We start from the raw sequence: 20,975 nt of genomic DNA on the forward strand, positions 1-20,975 counted from the left end.
AATTTCCGTCAATTGACAGTATAACAAAATACGTCTAACAAGAATTAGCTTCCTAAAAAGCTAGGTAGGCTACGCGGAAGCTTAACCCTTTGATTGGACAGAATATGGAAATTAAACAATGATATGATGATATTGTTTAGCAATTTTAATTGTTCTGTTGAAAGCCATTTTATAATTTGTGAGCTTGTGTTAGTGCAAGGTAGCCAGGTCTAGTACAGACAAACAGTTTTAATAATAACTTTGCTTCCAACAAATTAAAAAGGGTTTTATGCAGAGATTGCTAAGCTCAGAGGAAAGGCAAAGAAAATATTGAGCTTAATCTTATATGTTTCTATGTTTTTCTATGCTTCGTTTTTATTCCGCTTTTAGTATGTACTGTCATCCCGCAATTTAATTTGTTCCGTGTCCCGTTAATAATATGTCTGTTTATTAATGTTACACGATATGGTGATATAAATTAAATAAGAAATATACTAGTGATATAAATTAAATAAGAAATATACTACAGATATATTTGTTCCATCTGTAAATGGAACCAGATTTAATTAAAATGCACGATTAATTTCTAGAAAATCCTTTTTCAGAATACTTTTACCACGAATGCTTGTTCTACACCGAAATCTAGTTGAAGGATGCAAGCGCACTCTTCTGGGTAGGATGTAGAAAACGTTGATTTAGTCATGTGACCGCGAAAAATTTAGGGCCCATTTTCCCGTCATGGCGGTGACACTTATAGGCAGAGAATACCAATCTCCGGGTAAAGGTCATTGTCGGTAATACTTGCTCGATAACGGAACTAAGATAAACTGTTATGTTTTGTGTTTCTTGTTTGTTATTAATTTTTGGGAAAATGCACCCAGGTAAGTTATAAATATTTGTGAGTGAGACGTCAGCTACCGTAATTTCCAACTGCTAGACGACAGCTCCATTTGATGCCGTGATTTACATGTCATTTCCTTTTAATACAATTTGTTCTGATAATTAATGTTTAATGTTCTGTCATGATATGTAATTTTCCATCCGTTTACAATCATTACATATGCCGCCATTTTGCTTCAAATGTGCCCTAAATTAAGTCACGTGGTGATGAAAGTCACATGACTAAAATGACTGAATGTTGTATTCCGGAATCGGCGTGATGCGTTCTTGCTACATGGCTATCCTGCAAAATGGTGTGATTTGCATCCGATTCTTACTGTTACGCCTCAAGCGGCGTAGCAATCATGTTACATTATAAAGCGGCGTAGCAATCATGTTACATTATATATATGGCATGAAGTCCGGAAACAAACGAAAAATAGAGACCTTACAAAAAAGAAACAACAAAAAAACGAGATTTAAAAAAAATATTACTGTAAACAAGAGGACATTGGGTCACCTGATATTTTATACAAATTAGTTATTAGCCATCTGATGACTTTTGTTCACAAAATATTAATATAGATCTAATAGGTATACATACAAAGTTGAACTCGATAATCGTGTTTACAATTTTCAGTAATTATTATTGCAAAGGGCAATAACTCCGTAATTAAGTTAGAGTCGAATCAAGCTGATTTTCTAACTTGTCCGAGATCTTTCCAACATTAGTCTTCATACAAAGTTTCATTTAGCTCGGTGTATATCTACTAACATAATCGTGTTTACAAGGTTCAATTAATTATTAGAAAGGGCAAGAACTCCGTATTTAAGTTTAAGTCCAAAATTTAGTCACTGTTTGTATAATCAAATGGGTGCTTGGCTACGTCAAGTTTACGGTGGCGATGGCAAATGCTCTATGAATCGATGGTGTGCATGTGGCATGATTTATTCAAATTTAAAACTCACTATAACCTTTTAAAATTATGCTTTATGGATTATCATGAAAAATAATTTAAGGGTTTAATAGCATATCTTTTTAAACATACAGAACGGTGAAGAGGCTGTCTGTAATTCCAGTCGCCCAAAGAATAATCTCGTGTCGATAGCAACTACATGTAGTTTGAGTAATACATTATACATAAACGCCTAGAGGGAAATGTACTCAGACTATCTCCGTAATCTTACCATCCCATAATATTATACAACACATCAATACCTACCTGGTTACATATATGTTATTACGCCTGTCTATACAAATGAGACATGGCTCTCCATTTATCTTCGGATCCTATTGATCAACCTACTTGTAATGTTACTACATGTACAATAATTATAAGGTCCATTTCCAAACCCTATGTGTCATAAATTTAATAAAATATTTTTTTTATAAATAGGATAATATTAGTGGTCACATATGTACCAAATTGCCATGGCCATCTCCAATATGACAACATCATCATATTAATGGCCACCTAGCTACCAAACCTTTACCACTTTGTATAGACAACAAAAGGATACGTGACCAGGGCTCTGGAAAAAAAATCTACTTCATCATTGATCATCATACGATTTCTACAACCCTGGACTATCTCATAGTAAAATTGGAGACAACATATCAGGTCATTTAGTCGTTTGATGTACGGGTGTAGAGATCGTATGATCATCGATGATGTAAGTTAAATTGAAACAACGAAGAAAATTGCACAAGGAAACAAAATCCACTGAGATAACCCGCTCGGCTTTTTCACAGAATCCTTGTTTGTTCCATTTGCAATCGTAATAAGCCAGATTTTGTAGGAATCGTAAAAGGCGACAAAATTTGGGATATTACCTTTTCTATCCGTCCTTCCTGACTTTAATTTTCCCAACGTATCCCTCGACATCGCCTCACTCTTGGTATTCAGTTGAGCGCTCGCCCCTGTGAGGTAGGCTCTGGGTTCTGCATGTTCCCTGGCCAAGACACACCACAGTCTATGAAGTGGTAGTTTCTGCTCCTGCTTAGCGCTCAGCATAAAGGGAGTGGAACGACTGATTTGCCCGTTGTCAGTATAATGTCACCTGGTTGGATGTGCTTGTTCGGCGTCTTCGGATGCATGAGATATCACCATAAAAAGGACGAGAGTTCCACCATTGCAAGGAGACACAACACCAATACATATATGAGGCCATTTTTAAAATATCCTGGCTGTTGACAAGATGTTAAACATAATAAACCAAATCGAAAGTTTATGTTTTGGGAGGCTGCGGTATAATCGTGTTGTGTCTTTGTAATAGTGGGACTGTTGCTCTTTTTATAGTGTTAATGTGCTATCTCACTAAAGTATGTCTCACTAAGACACAGAACAGCACACCTCACTGACGACTGGTTTAATTTGCCAGTTGTTAGTATAATGTGGCCGGGTGGAGTATGATTGTGCGGTATCTTCGGCGGATAGGGAGATAGCACTATAAAAAGACAAGAGTTCAACAATTGCAAAGAGATATAACACGGATATATCAACGTCTCCCACTTATATTGCACACATGAATGGCCGTCCTTGAATGACCCTAGCCATTACAGTATTAATAGGACGCTAAATCTAGCAAACCAAACTGCATGAAAACCAAATACTTGACTGACAGCTGGCAAACCAGTCCTCCAACTCCCTTTATGCTGAGTAAAATCTACCACTTTTATAGCCCATAGCATGTTTCGGCAAGGGCAGAGCCTTCCTCACATAGGCGAGCGCTCAATGCAAGGCCAAAAGTGAGACGATGTCAAGGGAGGCAAAGGTAGGATAAAGAGAAAAGACAAGATCCCAAATTTAGTCGCCTTTTATGTCTGCGGCCGTACATGCTGGGCATTGGTAGTGGCGTAAAAATGTGCTCATTCACAGAATAAAAATATGACAGGGAATGTCATGGATGTGCTAATCGGGATCTGTAGTTGTATTCTTCTGTAAATAAGCAATGTAAAATGGGCAAAAACTTCCATTATTAAAGGGAGACACACCGCAGTGTCCCAAAACACGTAGCATACACCAAATTACGCACAGGGGAAGTCGTCCATGAAATGGCATTACATGTCGACAGAGCATTAACCATTGTAAACCAACCCAATTGACCATTTTTAATGACGTGTTTGGGTATATTGGGAGTTACAGCATTTTGATAGTCTCTAGGATGAACTTGTCTCAGAGCCAAGGCATCGGAGATACTCTTCATGCTTCTCCGAGCACGCAATGAACAGCGGGTTCTACACGCAGGCTGAAATATTCATGACAAATTCTACATCATTGCTAATTAGAAACAGCGGTCGTAGAAACAGAGTTTATGTCTACAGACATGAAGTGTAAATGCAAAATGTATTCTGTTAGTAGAGTTTTGTTTTATGCCGAAAACAGAACAAAGAATCAAGAACACGCTCAAAAGAGTATTAGAAGCGGAACAGCATAGACTATAATGCTTTCGGAAAATGGGTGCATTCGAATTAAAGATATGGTTATGATGATTCCGAATGTTACAAAATTGATCGAACTTGTATCATTTAATGGTTCACATCAAGTTATTTGTCTAAAGGGAGAATGTATTGATTGATTATTGTGTATTGCTGTTTATCTTTTCTTTGCCGTGGCTGTGATCTAGGCCTACCCTGCATCACCTAGATATCAGTAATGTTTGACGCTTATGACAGGATCTAGAGGAAGTTATCAATACATTAGGCCAGATAAAGATATTGATTCCACACTTCTACAGTAAGCCACGATCAATTAGTAAGACGGCTCCTGTTTGTTGTCAGTAAAGCATTTAGTCAGCAACGCCAAACAAGGCCAAACACTCAGTGGAGTGCATTTATACAAATTGGTATACATTTTAATTGTGCCTTAATTAAATCACTGATTATGTCTGTTGCGCCAGATATATGGAGTCTTCTCCGGTAGTCCGCTGACGGACAATTCTATAGGTTCTATTCACTACATAATGGGAGCATTATGTACCAATATCAAGCGTTTCTTTTTTGTGTGGGTTATTGAGTTATATGTATATTTATCCACGATAAGAGGACATTCATTTTAATGACAATGCCTATCTATTGTGATTAAACAATTCTATTCAATGAACTGATCGCCAATCTTTGGAGTGTTCCATTCCGTGTGTTACGTGGACCTAACCGCGATCGGCGAAATTATGATCCGCTTAACACAAAAACGAAAAGAGCTATCACTCTGTTAAAACAACAATAATCGAACACATTTTATCCGAATCCAGGACACTCAGTAGATAAAACAGCATTAAACCAATTGTAACAGAAGGACAGAGAATTAAGAATGGGGTTTTAAATATAAAGTTTCAGGTATCGGGTAAAGCTAATAGGACAGATTGAGTCTCTGACAGGTTAAAGGACGAACACAGCGTAACGACAGGCAGTCGGAGAATCAGACATTTAAATCAATACAAGAGGAGGCCCAGCAGATACTTTGTTGTCGGGTGTTGCTACGATCGTCTACTGCAGTCCTATTGGGCATTGGTGTCTCTAGCGAACCTCTGGATAATGCATCAAGTATCATATGGTGGCGGGTTGCCTCAGTGTTTAGCAAGTAAACATACATACTGTTACAAACATAACATTGATTTTACCTGGTGTAAAATACCTGTACTGATTTGAATTATGAAGTCTAGTTTAAAAAACATGAGTTAAATGTGCGTGCGGTTTCCGCCGGATTTCGTTTGTGAATACCGGACTTAATTATATATATTAATATACATCATAGACGTCTTAAGGACTTATTAGACATGCCTGACTGTGTCTTTTAACCGTGAACTCGGAGTGCTCTAGACAACATGGAATAATCAGGACATTCGAGGTGACAAAATCGCCAATACTGACCGAAGGTGGACACTTGGAGGGTTATCATACCGGCTATATCTGGTGTAGTGAGGAGGATGTATAAAGAGGAGATAGCGATAATATGAGGGATTTCATTCTGTCCCTATCGTCAAATTAGCCAGACGGGATTATACACTTTTATCAAAACAGCGGATTATATATAACAGTAATGTAAGTACGTGTTCAACAGTCAACAACGTAACTATGATCACTTATAAACTGCTCAATAGAAATTTTAATTGGACTAGGATATCTCCTTCAAATCCATCCGGCATTAAGGAGAATCTATCTGAAAGACAATTTAATTTAATTTTCAATAAATTAACACTACTCGATTCCTTCTGAGTGCCCAGGATTTTGTTTATATCGGTAGAACTAGTCAGAATGAGGACAATATGGCAATGTCTATGATGGCGAACGGAACACGTCCTGGTCTCGGTAGAATGGACTCAAAGCGACAGGAAATGTTCGCGAAACCCCCAAAGGGGATACAGGAGGACAACCAAAAAGACCCGTTACCGATTGTTGAATTGAAACCTTTCGTGAAAAAGGTATGGCGACGCGAGAATAGTCTCCCCATATTTTATGATCGGTATGAACAGCAAATGGCGTTACGACAAGGGAGGGTTCGGGACCCGTCACCTGTTCCTCCGTCGCCATCTCCGGATAAACTAGAAATGTATCTGGGAGAGTTTAAGGAAAATAAGAGACGTCAGGATAGCCCCCAATCACCAAAATCAAAAACAAAATTACATCCATGTGCTGAGTCAAATGCACCTAAAAAGGTGGTTGAACATACTCAGAGTTTTGTACCAGGATTTATAACTCGAGGTGAACGTGCCAAATCCACCATGATGGAAATTCAGTGTGATGATGTTCCTACAAGAGTGAAAACGGGACTTCAGCAATCTCAGGAACGCCAGGTGGTCGACTGGCCATCTATGGTAAATCTGAACGGAGATAGGTTTCTGCAGGGAAGTAGCCGAAGGTCACTGCAGTACCTCAATCCATTTAAGAACATGTACCACAAAGGGCACGCATGGGGCCCATACTCCGATGGGCCCACTAACCCTTACCCACCCGAACACTTCGCTTTCGTGGATAAAGAACCCGACCTTAGACCTTCTACGCCTTTTTATGACACTTTCGACAGGAAGGGCACTCTTCCTTCTATACATATAGGCGGTAAGGCACTTAGGAAGAAGGTTGTTACTAGGTTAGGTTTTGATGAAATGAATTTTACGGACCCAGGAGGGTCTCCAATGCATAAAATAGGTGGCATCACGAACTCGCTTCACATCCTTAGCAAGGTAGGTAACCCTTCTAAGGTCGAGCGCCAACTTAAAACTCAACTAGAGATTGATCTGAAGAAGTATCGAAAGTCTAGGAATGCATATTTTCCTTTCGAAATGTCACCTTATGAATTAGCCAAGTACTACCCGCCATCTTCGGGGAGCTTAACGCAAGGTGAAATTCAACTTAGAAAAGGTTTAGAATCAAACGCATCTAACCGAAAGAGACGATTACGGGAGAAATCTCTGAAATCCGTGAAATCAGCTCCGGACAAATTAGAACACATTGTTAACTCTGAAAATCAAAGTCAACAGGATGGTAAAGATGGTGATGATTTTGATGAGGATGCAGAGTTACGAAAGATCACCGGTGTTCCGGACGGATCAGAACACGTTCGCGAGGAGCAGATCCGAGCTTATCAGACAATCCTTGACAATCAACGCGACCAAACGCAAAATACGCAAGACGAAGAAGACATCGAACAACGCATTCGGTCAGGAGGGCAACACAATATACGGACGCACATAGTAAGCGCCACTCCGCCGAGCAGACAAGCAACAGAGATTGTAGCGTCTATACCCATTGGAATGACTATAGAGGAATCTCCAGGAAGCTCCGAAATTCTACAAGTGGTACTTGACGTTCCGGAGAACTCTATGGAAGATAACGATGAAAGTAACAGAGACGTAGAGGATAATAACGAGGTGAATGAGGATGACGACGAGGAAGAAGCTGAGGATTTGGACCCTGATGATCCCTCTAGGACTTTCCTGACCTCAGGTCACGCAAAGATGCGTCCGACTCAAGTATCAGTGGAAGTATAACCTTATCGAACGCACTTCTCAAATTCGTGTCTTTCATAATTCTTCTTTTCAAATCAAAAGTGCTTGTATACATAAGTTTTAACCTCGCAATAATCAAGTGTCTGGATAGCCCTGCTCAAGTGCTGGATGTCATTTGTCAACTCAAACAAAGGTGCATGCCGTCTTTTTGATAATCTTTATTATGTGTTTTAAAACAAGTGTTAGACCAATTGATCTTGTCGGATCACTGAGCACAGTCTGTGATGTAATCTCTACATGCCAAAATGGAATAATAGTGTTATGACCCCGGACATGTGTGAGGTGACTATGGACAATCTCTGTTAATTTTGAGGTTGGTACGATGGAATACCCCAACTTTCCAACTGTGTGAGAAAGAGCTTAGTTTGTACTTTATGTATAAAATTATTAATCTGTTTCGAATGGCAATATTGACACATGGTCCCTTACAGCACCGTGCGTGTGGGAATTCTCTGTAATAATAAAACACACAAGACCAAGGAGACACTTCTCTACATAGCCGCCAGTGTACCAGCTAAGTCGTGCCAGCCGTTATAATCCTCTTTCTTATCTGACTAAACACCACCCCTAACGTATTAAAATACACACTGGCAGTATTTGGGCTAAGTGAAAATCATCTGTTTTGTTTAGATTAAACATTACCAGTCTTCAAAGTTTACAATACAAGTATTCACTGTTTAAAGCAAAAAGTGTGTTACTAGTTACAAAAATACCGTCGACTTACCTGTCGTAGAAACTTGTATAGCGTGGGACGTTTTATTTATCAATTCACCATTTAGGCGTGTGACAAGTGAATGTGCTATTTATTTATATTTAAAGATTACGTGAAATGAATAATTGTGCGAATATGCAACTATTGAAATGAATTATTTGATTTGATATTGCTGTTTAAGAGTTATATTATGTTTTTTTTATGTTTTATTCATGATTTCTCCCACGTCTTTATGCATTTTAACTATGATGTCATTCAACTTTATTGATTAGAGAAAAAGGTTTAATAATTGCATAAAAGGAAGATGTAAAGATGTTTAAAACTCACCGTTAACATATCGACCATAAACAGATTACATTACTTTAATGATTAATAATAATTCAAATATGTCGTATTGAAAATACATCTTTAATGATATGCACCACATATATCATCATTTGTTACAAATCTGCCATTAAAATACCGGGCATAAACAGGTTACCTCACTCAAATGATTAATAATCATTCGAATCTTTCTTTTTGAAATGACATCCTGAATAATATCACATGCGTTATGAGCACTTATTACAAACACAGTGCTACTTTCAAAATATCGGGCATAAACAGGTTGATTCACTTAAATGGGTAAATAATAAATAAGTCATTTTTTTTCATTGGAATGGTATCTTTAATAGTACCACATATGTTATCTTATGTGGTACAAATCTACATATATGTACTATCAAAAATATCGAGCATAAACATTTAACCTCCCTTATATGAGTTAATAATCCTTTTTTTTATTGAATAACATCTTCTGAATAATATCACAAATGGGATCACAACTTGTTACAAACCGGTTTTAGATAGAGACATTTGTGGGACAAATGACATCAGCGAAGCAGAGAACGCTTAATTTTCCGGTACATCTGGTTCTGCTATTTATCACCCTAGGAATCCCCGTTCACATTTAACTTAGGATTACTATTTTGTTATTACATTGTACTGTATAAAGTGAAATATAAGTGGTGTTCTCTTTGTTATAAAGTTGTTGATGACTCGCCGATAGCCCAATGATTGAAATGTATGATAAAACAAAATTTGAAAGGTTATACGCGTTCATGTTATGCAAGATTCATTTTTTGTCTATCGCTTTAAAACTATAGAGTAAAACATATTTCCTTGGTAGGACATGGATCTAGTCAATCTAATCGTGAGTCTCTCAGTTATCTTAGCATTTGTAAATTACGTAACTTGCAATGACTGTCATACACCACATTTTCATCTTAATTGGTTATGCATTTACACGATACAACACACGGCAGTAAATTCTCTGTAGGTAGATTTACAGCCTGTAGACATGTCCTACCTAAACTGTTTATAACACACATCTGGACAGGTGATTTAGGACCTTTATACCGTGTAGCATTTCTCTAACCAGGTGATAGAACTATGTATCCCCAGTGATATTGATTGATGTCATGTGGAAGAGATTTACTTAAACGAAACTTTAAACAAAAGGATTTCTAGACATTGTCACCAGAATTATATATATTGAGCCATTGAAGTCTAGGATAATTTTCTTTCTTTAAATTTTTTTTTTCAATAGTTGCTTTTTTGTTTTTTCGTGATCAGGCAGGTAATCCTATGTCACAAATTTATAAATCACTAATCACGAGTTATATCATTTGGAAGTCAATATAGATTTTTGGTTTTCAGAAGGGGACTAGATTTAAATTCGATAAACTGATCTATCTGTGTTTGCTTTCAGTAAAGAACAATTTAGATATTTAAGTCCAGATAAAGATTCGACAAAATAGAACACCGACAAGAATATTTTACGTTTTAACGTGTCCTCGGAACACCTGTAAATATTTTATAAATGATCTGAAGTATTATTGTCAGAATAAAGCTTTGCTTGAAGAACAAAATTTTGTAATCCTAATGAATAGATACTCGGGGAATAGATACTCGGGTTTTTTTTCTCGCTACTAATATCATTTGATTTGCTGAAAAATATTGCTCTTATTAGTTGACCTTGATTTACAGGCTTAACGATATTTATGATGGTATTGAATAATGTGTACCAACCATATATGATACTCTGCAAACCCTTACAAATTAAAATATTATACATGCATATATACACGTATCAATATATTCTCATTGCATGTTTACCCTAACTATCCGGAGCTAAGCTAATTAGCAATTTATCGACAGGAGTTCTCCCTAAGTTCAGTTTAACACAGGTATATGACGGCTCTAATATTACATACGCTCTGTTTGATCGATCTGGAATTGTTAAAAGTTTAATTGATCCTCCGAGTAGCGTGTCAATATTAAGGTAGGGAATACGCGAGGATACGACTGTTGCCTATACAAATATATTAGTTTGATAGCCACTCCAGACAACACGGTATAAAACTACCGGCTCACTCAGCGCTTCAATATGCCCTTAGTTATATCGGTACATGTGAAACAATATAGAGGTTCAGTCATTGAAAGCAAATGTAAGGATGAATACTGCTTTAATAAGCAGTAAATCAATAATCAATAATAGCATACATATACATGTATATTCTGTTTAGATTATCATAATGGAAAACCTAGAATTTTGAAACGATATATATTCATTGTAATAATTCTGTAAAATGGACATAAAATAATGATATACTATATTTACGGTTAACAGATTAATAATTGATAATTTGTGCGAGATACTGTGCGTTTTTAATGATTCAAGCCTTAATGCTAAATCAAGAGTTCATACATATAAATTTTAGAATTTTTAAGGCTAAAGAAATATTTTTCACAACGTGTTTTCTGAGAAAAAAAAATATAGGTTATGACGGAGGTGAATGTAAATATGACACCTATGTTGAAGGGATGCTTGGTTAACCATCATAGGATGGGATCTTAGCTACATTAATAACATAGATGGGAGAGGTATTGGCATAGCGAGGATCATGGCATTTCTATACAAATAAGAGAACTTGCATACACACTTGATCCATGATTTATTGTCGTTGACTAATAACGAATGTCAGTCCTGAATAATTAAGAATCATGTCTGATCAATTTTAAGAATAAAACATTTAAAAGGCAAGTACCTAATCTATGTTCAAGTTTTACCATGTCCTCAATTGTGAACCTTCGTTTTCGCTTTGTATTCCTTTTATAGCCAATAGTCGAACAGAACAAGTCACAAAACCAACCAGCAAGTAATATACCTCAAACTGCATAACTTTTTAGATAGGTTTTGTCAGAAGTACAACTGTAGTTAGAAACGGGGCCTTTCTTTATTAAAAAGCATGTATAATATTGCAATTTAGCAACAAATTTTACATCATTACTGTAAAACATACAAGAGAAAAACGACATTATCTGCCTCTAGTGTCCCAAGTTTTAAAACATGAATTAAACATGGGGTGAAAATATACATGTAGTAGTATTGATATTTCTGTGATAAATCGTCACGGTTCAGCTATAACTATTTTACAACATCATCGAAGCGAATGGCTATATAATCAGAATAAGCTTATTTATTTATGGTAATTATCAAAAGACTATTATGGTGTTTTAATAACGACAGTACATAGAAGTATCATTCTATTTTGCAGTCCAAGCAGTTTTATATATTTTCTCTCTACTATTTAATTTCTATTTAATGTCAATATGGACTTTATTGGGACGTCATTATTGACCCCGTTGTACTTCAAACATACTAGTAGACTGGTATGGATAAGTCCCATAAACATATCTATTACTAAATAATGAAAACCCTACTACCTTTACAGGTACCTTGTGGTCAAAGCTTTATATCATATAGTACTACTAAGTTGCAATTAAATTACTGAATTAATAACAATAATGATATTTTGTAATTCAAGCTCTCTGCTTCGGTGATGCTGTAGAATGGTTTTAACCGAGCTGTGGCGGTTTATTTACAGATGTTTCAAATTAATGGCGAGATACATTTAGATTGATTGATGGCAAAACATTTAGATCCGTTAATGGCTATTAAAACATACAAACCAACTCATTAAATGAACATTATACTTAGGTAAGTAATCTAATTTGAAATAATGTCTTAATATGTACAAAAAGTAGTCAGGTTTTTTCCAATAAATTGAATTAATTATCAGCACAAATTAGTTAACTCGGGTAAGCAGGGCGATGTTCTGCCAAGCACAGAATGATATTTATGGTAGGTATTAGGTGTTATTAATTAGTAGAAATTTGATACTCAGATATAGATAGTACAAATATACATAGCTAATTAACAACGGCCGGGTTCAAGTAATTAGAGTAGAGAGAAATCATTTGGTAAAAAGGCAACAAACTACTATATTCCGAAACTTGGCTTTTGTAATAGATTGTAGGAGTTAGTACGAATATAAGTGCAGCTTTAGTTCAGAGCTATATATAATATATATGTTTACGTATAAATTTCAAGATAGATCTAAACATAGTTGTAATAAAGTTCCCGAAAGATCCTTTCTCCATGCCGTGTCCTCATGCTTTATAAAAACATGTACTCGGTAGTGACAACACTGAAATAGAGATCGGACTCGATCGAGATAGCTATCACTTGAAAACTCTCCTTATATATAAGTGTTTGTATATATGGAATGTGCTCTAATCTCTAGGTATCGTCTTAGGTATAGAATAGGTAGTATTTATTCAGCTATAGTATTATCTCTATATGTATATTCTTACTGATAAGTTTGACTGTTTGTTTATCACACCAATTCATGATTACCTGTATGAACTATATATGTGTCACACAATATTAAAGAATAATTACTTAAATTCCACATGAACTAAAATCGAAGAAATGAAGAAAAAAAAAAACTAAAAATTATAGCAAGACATATCTTTTAGATAAGTCACTTAAACGTATTTTCAGCTTAGACTAAGATTAAGGTGTGCAACATACTTGTCAGGTTAAACTACGCTGGTAAAGAGTTTCTAGTAGCAACAGAACATGTATTGTGTTGTTAGCTGTTTGTGTAAAAGATGACGCGTGTTCTACCAAACTAGTGGCATTATTCTAAAAATTACGTTAAACTCTTTCACATTAATGGGTAATAAAATGATTCTCAAAACTAATGTAGAAATTCAATCTATTATCACAATAATGCTAATCATACAACTTAATATTTTTTGGATCTCTTTCGGGAGTCGTTAATGTATTTTAGCTAAAGCATGTCATCAAATTTAGATGGTTATACAATTGGTTCTTAGTGTTCGTCAGTGACACAGAGGCATGCGCTCCCGCCCCCTATATTTGCTGTTTCACCGAATACAAGAAAAGATGTCCTACCTGAGTAAACTAATCAACTTTGACTTTGATACGCTTTTAATATAAATTGATTATAAATTCATAGAGAATTCATCGTAAACATGTCATTATTGTCCAATGTGACACGGGAAATGAAGAGTAGGTATATAAAGTATTATTAACATACTGTTAACACGCACGACGAGCTCAAGTCTTTCTACTGATATTCACAGTGTATTTCATTTCTATACTTTGAAATTTGATTTTTAACGGGCTATCGAGTTATTTTTCAAAGTCTATTCATCGATAATTGCCACCCATTTAAACCTAATCGGACTTTAAATTGCTGCCTGGCAAGGAATCCCTGCTATATCTACTCCTGGGTCGTATCAAATTGCTTTTCGTAACCGATTATAATCGGAAACGGTACATACACAAGGCCAAGTGGTCATATGTTTCTATTTTGCAGCTAATTAAATAAACGGTCCTACTTTAAGGCAAATATTCCATGTCGCACTAACTGATATAAATTAAGACGATTTTCTATGAGTGCAGTCATGTAATGAGATCTCAGTAGTGTAGATAAACTATAGTTCAGAGTTGGGTAATACGATGATAGGTTATATAAAGCAAACTTTCAATAATCTAATATATGACATTGAAATCAATCGATATCTTATTCAATACTTACAAATGTAAAGCTTAAGTTACGGATGTTTTTACGATTTGAACCCTGTCCCACTATTTTTTATTCATCTATCTACATCTCGCTCACGCTACAATAGATTGACATGGCATCACACTTCCCTCTCTAGTTCTTTGGAAGATATTTTTGATTACACTCTGTGCATCAGTTATGTGTTTAGCTGTTTTTTTAATTTTGGAGCCATTTCATGCAATATACAATACAATGCTTTATCAAGTTTTATATAACAAACCTAATCATTTCTCAAAAGTACCAAACACATGCTTCGTAACAGTTGTTTCTCCATATAAGTTGTCATTATGTAGTGTACGTGTTCTCTGTAACGCATTCGTTTTTGCGGATGATGTCATCAGGACAAGTGACGTTGTCCTTTTTAGAGGGCAACTATGTTATTGTGTAAAATGTGTTGATATTTCTTCGCGAAGCTTGAAAGAAGCTAAATCACTTTACGTTAATTTTAATTTAAATAGTCTTTAATTGAGAATATTTTATAAATTTAATATCGTTTTATGCATTTAATTGCTGGGAGATATAATTCATGTTACTCTTTTAGTCACTAACACTTTCTTCTACTTTAGTGACATATATGGTGTGATTGTTTTTGTCAGTGTGCTTCAGTGAGATAGCTCTACGATATGTATTGTATAACATGCAAAGGCTCTCACTGTTAGAAGAAGGCAACATATTGCAGTCATCGGACACGAACAGAAAAGAATAAAAAAAAGTTCCAGATAATAATATTATAGATTATAGATTCAAATATGACCTAAACAGTGGCCATGGCCCTCTGTTGCGTGTAATGATTGATATATCAGGACTTATTCAAATATCAGACAGTTATAGCTTCTTTATAATTTGATTAGACATTTTTGCCATATACGAGTACAATTTCTCAATCCGATATTACTTCTTTGTCATGAAAATTCTGACCAGTCTGTCACAAAAATCGCATTCCTATAAAGGGCTGTCATTGTGTCTTGCATTTAAATAACCACGTTTAGTCAAATAATGTTGTATAAATTCAGGGTAATTTAGTGTCATTTGTTAATAATATTACTCAATTGTCCGAGGTCTCTGAATATTCCTAAATTGTTTGACCGTCATTATTGGCAGTTTACAGTTTACATATAGCCAATATATGATACGGTTGATTTAGAATAGATTACAAATATCCAATACAATGTATGTATAACAGTATTGATTTAGAATAAATTTATGTTAGATATTACAAATAAATATCACATAAAGGCTCTCGGTGCTTAGTAATTAATTTTGATCCCGTATGGTAAAGAAAAATGTTTGTTCAGAAACCTGCTGTAACCTTTTATGGTGATACAATTACACATTGAACTGTCGTGCTGAACCACAGGAACTTCGATCTTTTGTTAATGTAAAGGCGAACATTAGCAGATCAAAGGCTGTATGTACCGACATTGTTCAATTGTAAATATCGGCAGGTTTCTAACTGAGTTCCTATTCAACGTGTTTTACTTCTCAAACGCTTACCTTAATGACCGATGTTCTCATGGAGAGCATTTGACGGGGTCGCTGTTTCCTTTACATTCTCGTAATTATTTTTCTCACTTTTATTTTATTTTTCCAAAAGTTCACATGATTTAAATTAAATTGATACGTGTAACAAGTAGCAGAGTCTTATCGATTGTTATTCTATTAAGAATAAGAAATAAATTAAAAGGAATATTTTGTCACTCATATGCATTGATTAGTTATGATATATATTATTTTGTTCTAGCTTGACCCAATGATGTCCTTATATCAACCCATCTTTTCCGATTCGATGGCAGGGTAGTGTTTAGATCTGCAAGTATTGTTAAAAAATACAAGACAATGTTTAAACTGGGAGTTTGTATTACAACCTCAAATGACAAAAACACAAGTCTTGATTAACATCAAATTTGTCTCGAACCAATTTCTTAAAAACTCAAAAGCATCCGAGAGAAAAGACTCTTCCAAAATAAATATTGAAGTGTTTCTATGCTAGCCTTGCAGAAAGTAAATATTTACTTGCAACAATTAACAATTTTCGTTTAAAAGATTCTTGTAGTTTTACATAAAATTCTATGAATGAACTTGCATTGAAAGTTATTTTATGGCTCTTACATCTAAATATAGTAAGAGTTTGTTTTTACTTTCTTCAGAAAGGAAGTGATCCATACGCGTTTATTTTATCATAAAACCGTTTTCTTTCTATCTAAGATAAGAAATAAATGACGTTACGTAAATTTAAGAAGAATTTCTTCCGGAACAGTTCTTATAACACGCATGTTATTTTATTTGCAGATATCTGTCAAGTCTTTAAGTATATCGATATTTTATTAACGCAAAAGATCTTTCATACTCTAATTTACATAGAATACCACAGGGTGCAGATTATAGAGAAGTCTCGGAATACATTTATAACGATTAGGCAATATGTCATGACTATTTACTCATCATCTCTAGTTGATTTGTAGCAGAAAAGTAAACTAATCCTTTTACATGGATGACGCAGCCTATTTGTACACGGATACTGTTATTTTGTAACTGTTGTTTTAGAAATTCTGTGTATGTAAAGACTATCTTTTATACATAGAAATGACAAGTAGTACGTATTTCCTGACCCCTAGTAGGGGATCATTACCAAGCAACCACCAATGTCGTACCGGTACAACAATATGTACTTCAAAGTCCCACAGGTTACAATGTACCGTAGTATTACATTACTCGTCTACCTGTGTGTCTGGGCTCAATATGACTGAGGGGAGATATATGCACAAACATAACCTTTGTTTTAACATATTACGTACGTCTTATTGAATATAAAATGTTTTCTAATGCCTAGAAATGTTTAAAGAGTATCTGTATTTGAACTCCACTTCGATTATAAAATTGTTTGTATTGCGTCGAACTCTACAATAATGATATGCCCGATATTTTTAAAAATGTGTCTTATTTGAATAACCCGGTATCCACTAAAGTTTGTAAAAGTGTATTTTTTATTTATTGATACACATACATTATACCTTTTTACATTGAACACTGGAACAGTTCCACAAGAGATAGTTTTATTGTTTTATAATCATGACACGGAGCTTTTAAATAGCTCAACATAATGCTGGTTTGATGTATTACAATATAAAACAATGAAACAGGTCTAAAATTATTTTTAAACAACACATTAATCAATGAAACAGTTTTGAATAGATAACTCATCAGTATCCTCCCCTACGTTGTTAACTGTGGTGCTCAATACAATGCTGCCTTTGTAAACAATTTGTTTATGATGAAACACACAGCGTTAACACGTCTGAGGACGAGCACAGTATCACGTACAACAGTAGGCATATCCTTATCCTAACAGCTAAATACCATGGTAGCTAATACGTTATTTTTAAAAACCTTGCAGTGATAATTTAGCCAAATCCAATTGAAATTATGTTTGGGAAAAAGCACAGTATATTGTACAACCTTAAACATATCCCCGAATAGTTTACTTTATTCAAACCTTATGTTTGTTTTCGGCTGATTAGATTAACGTCCAACCAATAGCCAGTGTCATTTGAGGATGACCTCCTATGAATTAAACATGTTGCTCGAGTGTTTTGGAGACAGCAGTATATTGTATCTTCGTGATGTAATAATGGAACTTTTGCCCATTAATAATGATATCTTACTGAGACTCAGAACAAAAACAACCTAACTGGTCAACGTTCAAACCACTCGTCCGATGTTTTTGCTGAGCGCTAAGCAGGGGCTAAAACTACCACTTTTATAGACTTTGATGTGTCTTGGCCATTGGACAGAACCCATAGCATTCCTCAGGCTAAAAGTGAGGCAGTGTGGAGAGAGACGTTAGGAAGAACAAAGTAAGTTAAGAAGAAGTGAAAAGATAATATCCGAATTTTAGTCGCCTTTTACGTTTGTATAATAGAGGCAGAAGATACAACAATCTAACGCCCTACCTACAGTGCTACTTGTCCATATCCACAAACTGAAATGTTGATCACTCTCCTGATTATGTGCATACATGTACAATTAGTTAAACATCGGAGAAAGAATATATCAACTAGATGAAACGATAAATATTTTTTATTCAATTTTAAGACAAAGTTTAAGTAAAATTTGTTTTACATATATGCTTTCTATTTTTTCGGGGAAAATACGGATAATGGTACCCTTTTCTGAATAAAGAATCATAACCATTATTAATATTTTCACGTCATCTGTATTTCGCGTTTTTCTGCCTAACGATTTAATTCACTATATACATTCTTCAAAGTTGTAAGGTCTTTGCATGACCATAGCTGTTAATAGGACGTTAATTAATCAAACAAACAAACAAAAGTAAGGTCTTTGCTATTTCGCTACGTTTGATTATTGTGAATTCTTAACGTGTACGAACAACACGAAATGTCATCGCATACAAAACTATATTGGTTTTCAATTTATAATTCCATGTAGTCCTCTCAGAAGGCGAGTTCAGCTGTATGACACTGTTCTATTGTAATGTCTGTTAGTCTCAATATGACTTGAAGTCCGTCCAACCAATACTCTTGGCAAGTAACAACATATTGTACTCGTTATTTTGTTTTTATCACAATGACTTTGTCAGTAATATTGCCGGGGTGCGATATTTATGAGTAATCATTTCGATAATATATTATGAATATTAATTTCACTTATCCTGAGTTCATGACTGAATTCAAAGTAACGCGTTACTCCTGTAGAAGGCTCCGAAATATAAAGTTTAAAATTTGAAAATTCGAAACTTAATACCACAGAACAGTTCTATATCAGACAGGGGATAGGACTTAGAGTCAAACAAGTGATTGTATGGTTACCTGGTCGAGTAACATAGGACACACTACTGTACTTTTTGATAAAAGGAAAATACGATGTTCTTGATATAAAGATAGTCATAAAAATGGACCTTCTTCCCGTATTTTCCAATGTGACCTGGTAAGCAAAGCAGGAGAAGGAGCATACAACACATTTTTAATGTATTTTCATGCAAAACACTGTTATGTATGCAACATTTCTTTAGTTAGAATAGGATTATGAAAAAAAAGTCTTGTAAAACATTTTCAATTTAACAATTTAAGCAAAATTTCATTCCAATATGCAATGTATTTGAAAAGGGATCGACCAACTACTGTAAAAGTCTGTCTGAACGTCCTCAACCCTATGTAATGGATGCCTGATTACTTCACATCCTCTCGGTAGGTGGTTCTTCTCCAATGTTAGTTACATCGATCGATATCCGGAAGCTGTTCCCGTACCTGGTGCTTTTTATAGGAAATATGCTTATTAATTAACACCTGCAGGAAACATATATCCGATGGTTGACGTCATAACTGGAAAAGCACCAAGTCCGCGGTAGGAGAACAATCTGTGTTAACTTCTGTATATGGTCATTGTAAGGAAGTCAGTGGCTTTAGTGGTAATGTGTCAATCCTACCGACATTTATTACACATGGTTGTTAGTTACACAGAATGGATCCGTCACCTAGTTTGTGTTACTGATAGATACAAGATAACCTCACTAAGGTTGTTATACTGTCACGTGATTCCATTCAGGACGATATAGATAATACCGTTATATATACAATAAATACCTTAATATTCAATTGTAGTTATCTTATATTGAAGAGTTAGGAAAAATGAAGATATCAATGATCTGAAATCTTATTACACATCGTGATTCACGTCTACTTATTAATTTTGCTTTGATATGTTCGAACAAAAACAAAACGAAATCTGCCATCTTAACCAGATCATTACAGAACCTAAATAGAGCTCTACACGTCACTCTGAAGCTATGGAATGGTTGAAAATGTAAACTATTTTCATCTCAATAACCGCGAAATTAAGATTCCAAATTTAGTTGCTCTTCACAATTATGCAGTGGGGCAGCAGGCATAATTCTAGCATCCTACCTCAGTGGAGGCGTTGCTTTAAATTAAGCTCATAAAACAAGTCTAAATAATTAAAAATCCTGCTTTAAACATGGGAAAACAGCATATGCTTTGCGGACAGATGATACTATTCATTCATTGAATATGATCTAATTTATGCACGTGACCTAGCCAATGTGACCCTAGGATGTAATCATCTTCAGCAGATCATGTCAAGATCCTTATGCAGTACAAAACATCGATTTCATGTTATCAAATCTTTGAAAAATCCTAGTTTTCAGCAAAAATATCAATATTTACAGGCAAAACCTGCAAAAAATGTTATCTATATTCTAATTTTCAATTAATTAGGACTTGAATAATGAAAATGTGAATTTTCACCCTTTGACCTTTGACCTCTGAAATTACCATGAGCGCAGAAAAAAATCATATATTCTGAATAGCAAAAAATATGCAGCTGACCCTTATGTATCTTCATGCAAAATATTTCACTTATCACTGAGTGGCCGTAAAACG

At 35.1% G+C, this 20,975-nt stretch overlaps 1 protein-coding gene across 1 annotated transcript; it reads left to right on the plus strand.

The window, feature by feature from the left end:
* The first annotated feature begins 4,938 nt into the window (after positions 1-4,938).
* LOC138329048 (uncharacterized) lies at positions 4,939-9,664 on the plus strand. The gene has a single exon (XM_069275763.1). It carries the CDS (start codon positions 6,124-6,126, stop codon positions 7,843-7,845), a length of 1,722 nt encoding a protein of 573 aa, XP_069131864.1. The 5' UTR covers positions 4,939-6,123; the 3' UTR covers positions 7,846-9,664.
* Positions 9,665-20,975: the final 11,311 nt, after the last annotated feature.

Source organism: Argopecten irradians, chromosome 1 (genome assembly GCF_041381155.1).
Source record: "Argopecten irradians isolate NY chromosome 1, Ai_NY, whole genome shotgun sequence".
NCBI classification, from domain to species: Eukaryota; Metazoa; Mollusca; class Bivalvia; order Pectinida; family Pectinidae; genus Argopecten; species Argopecten irradians.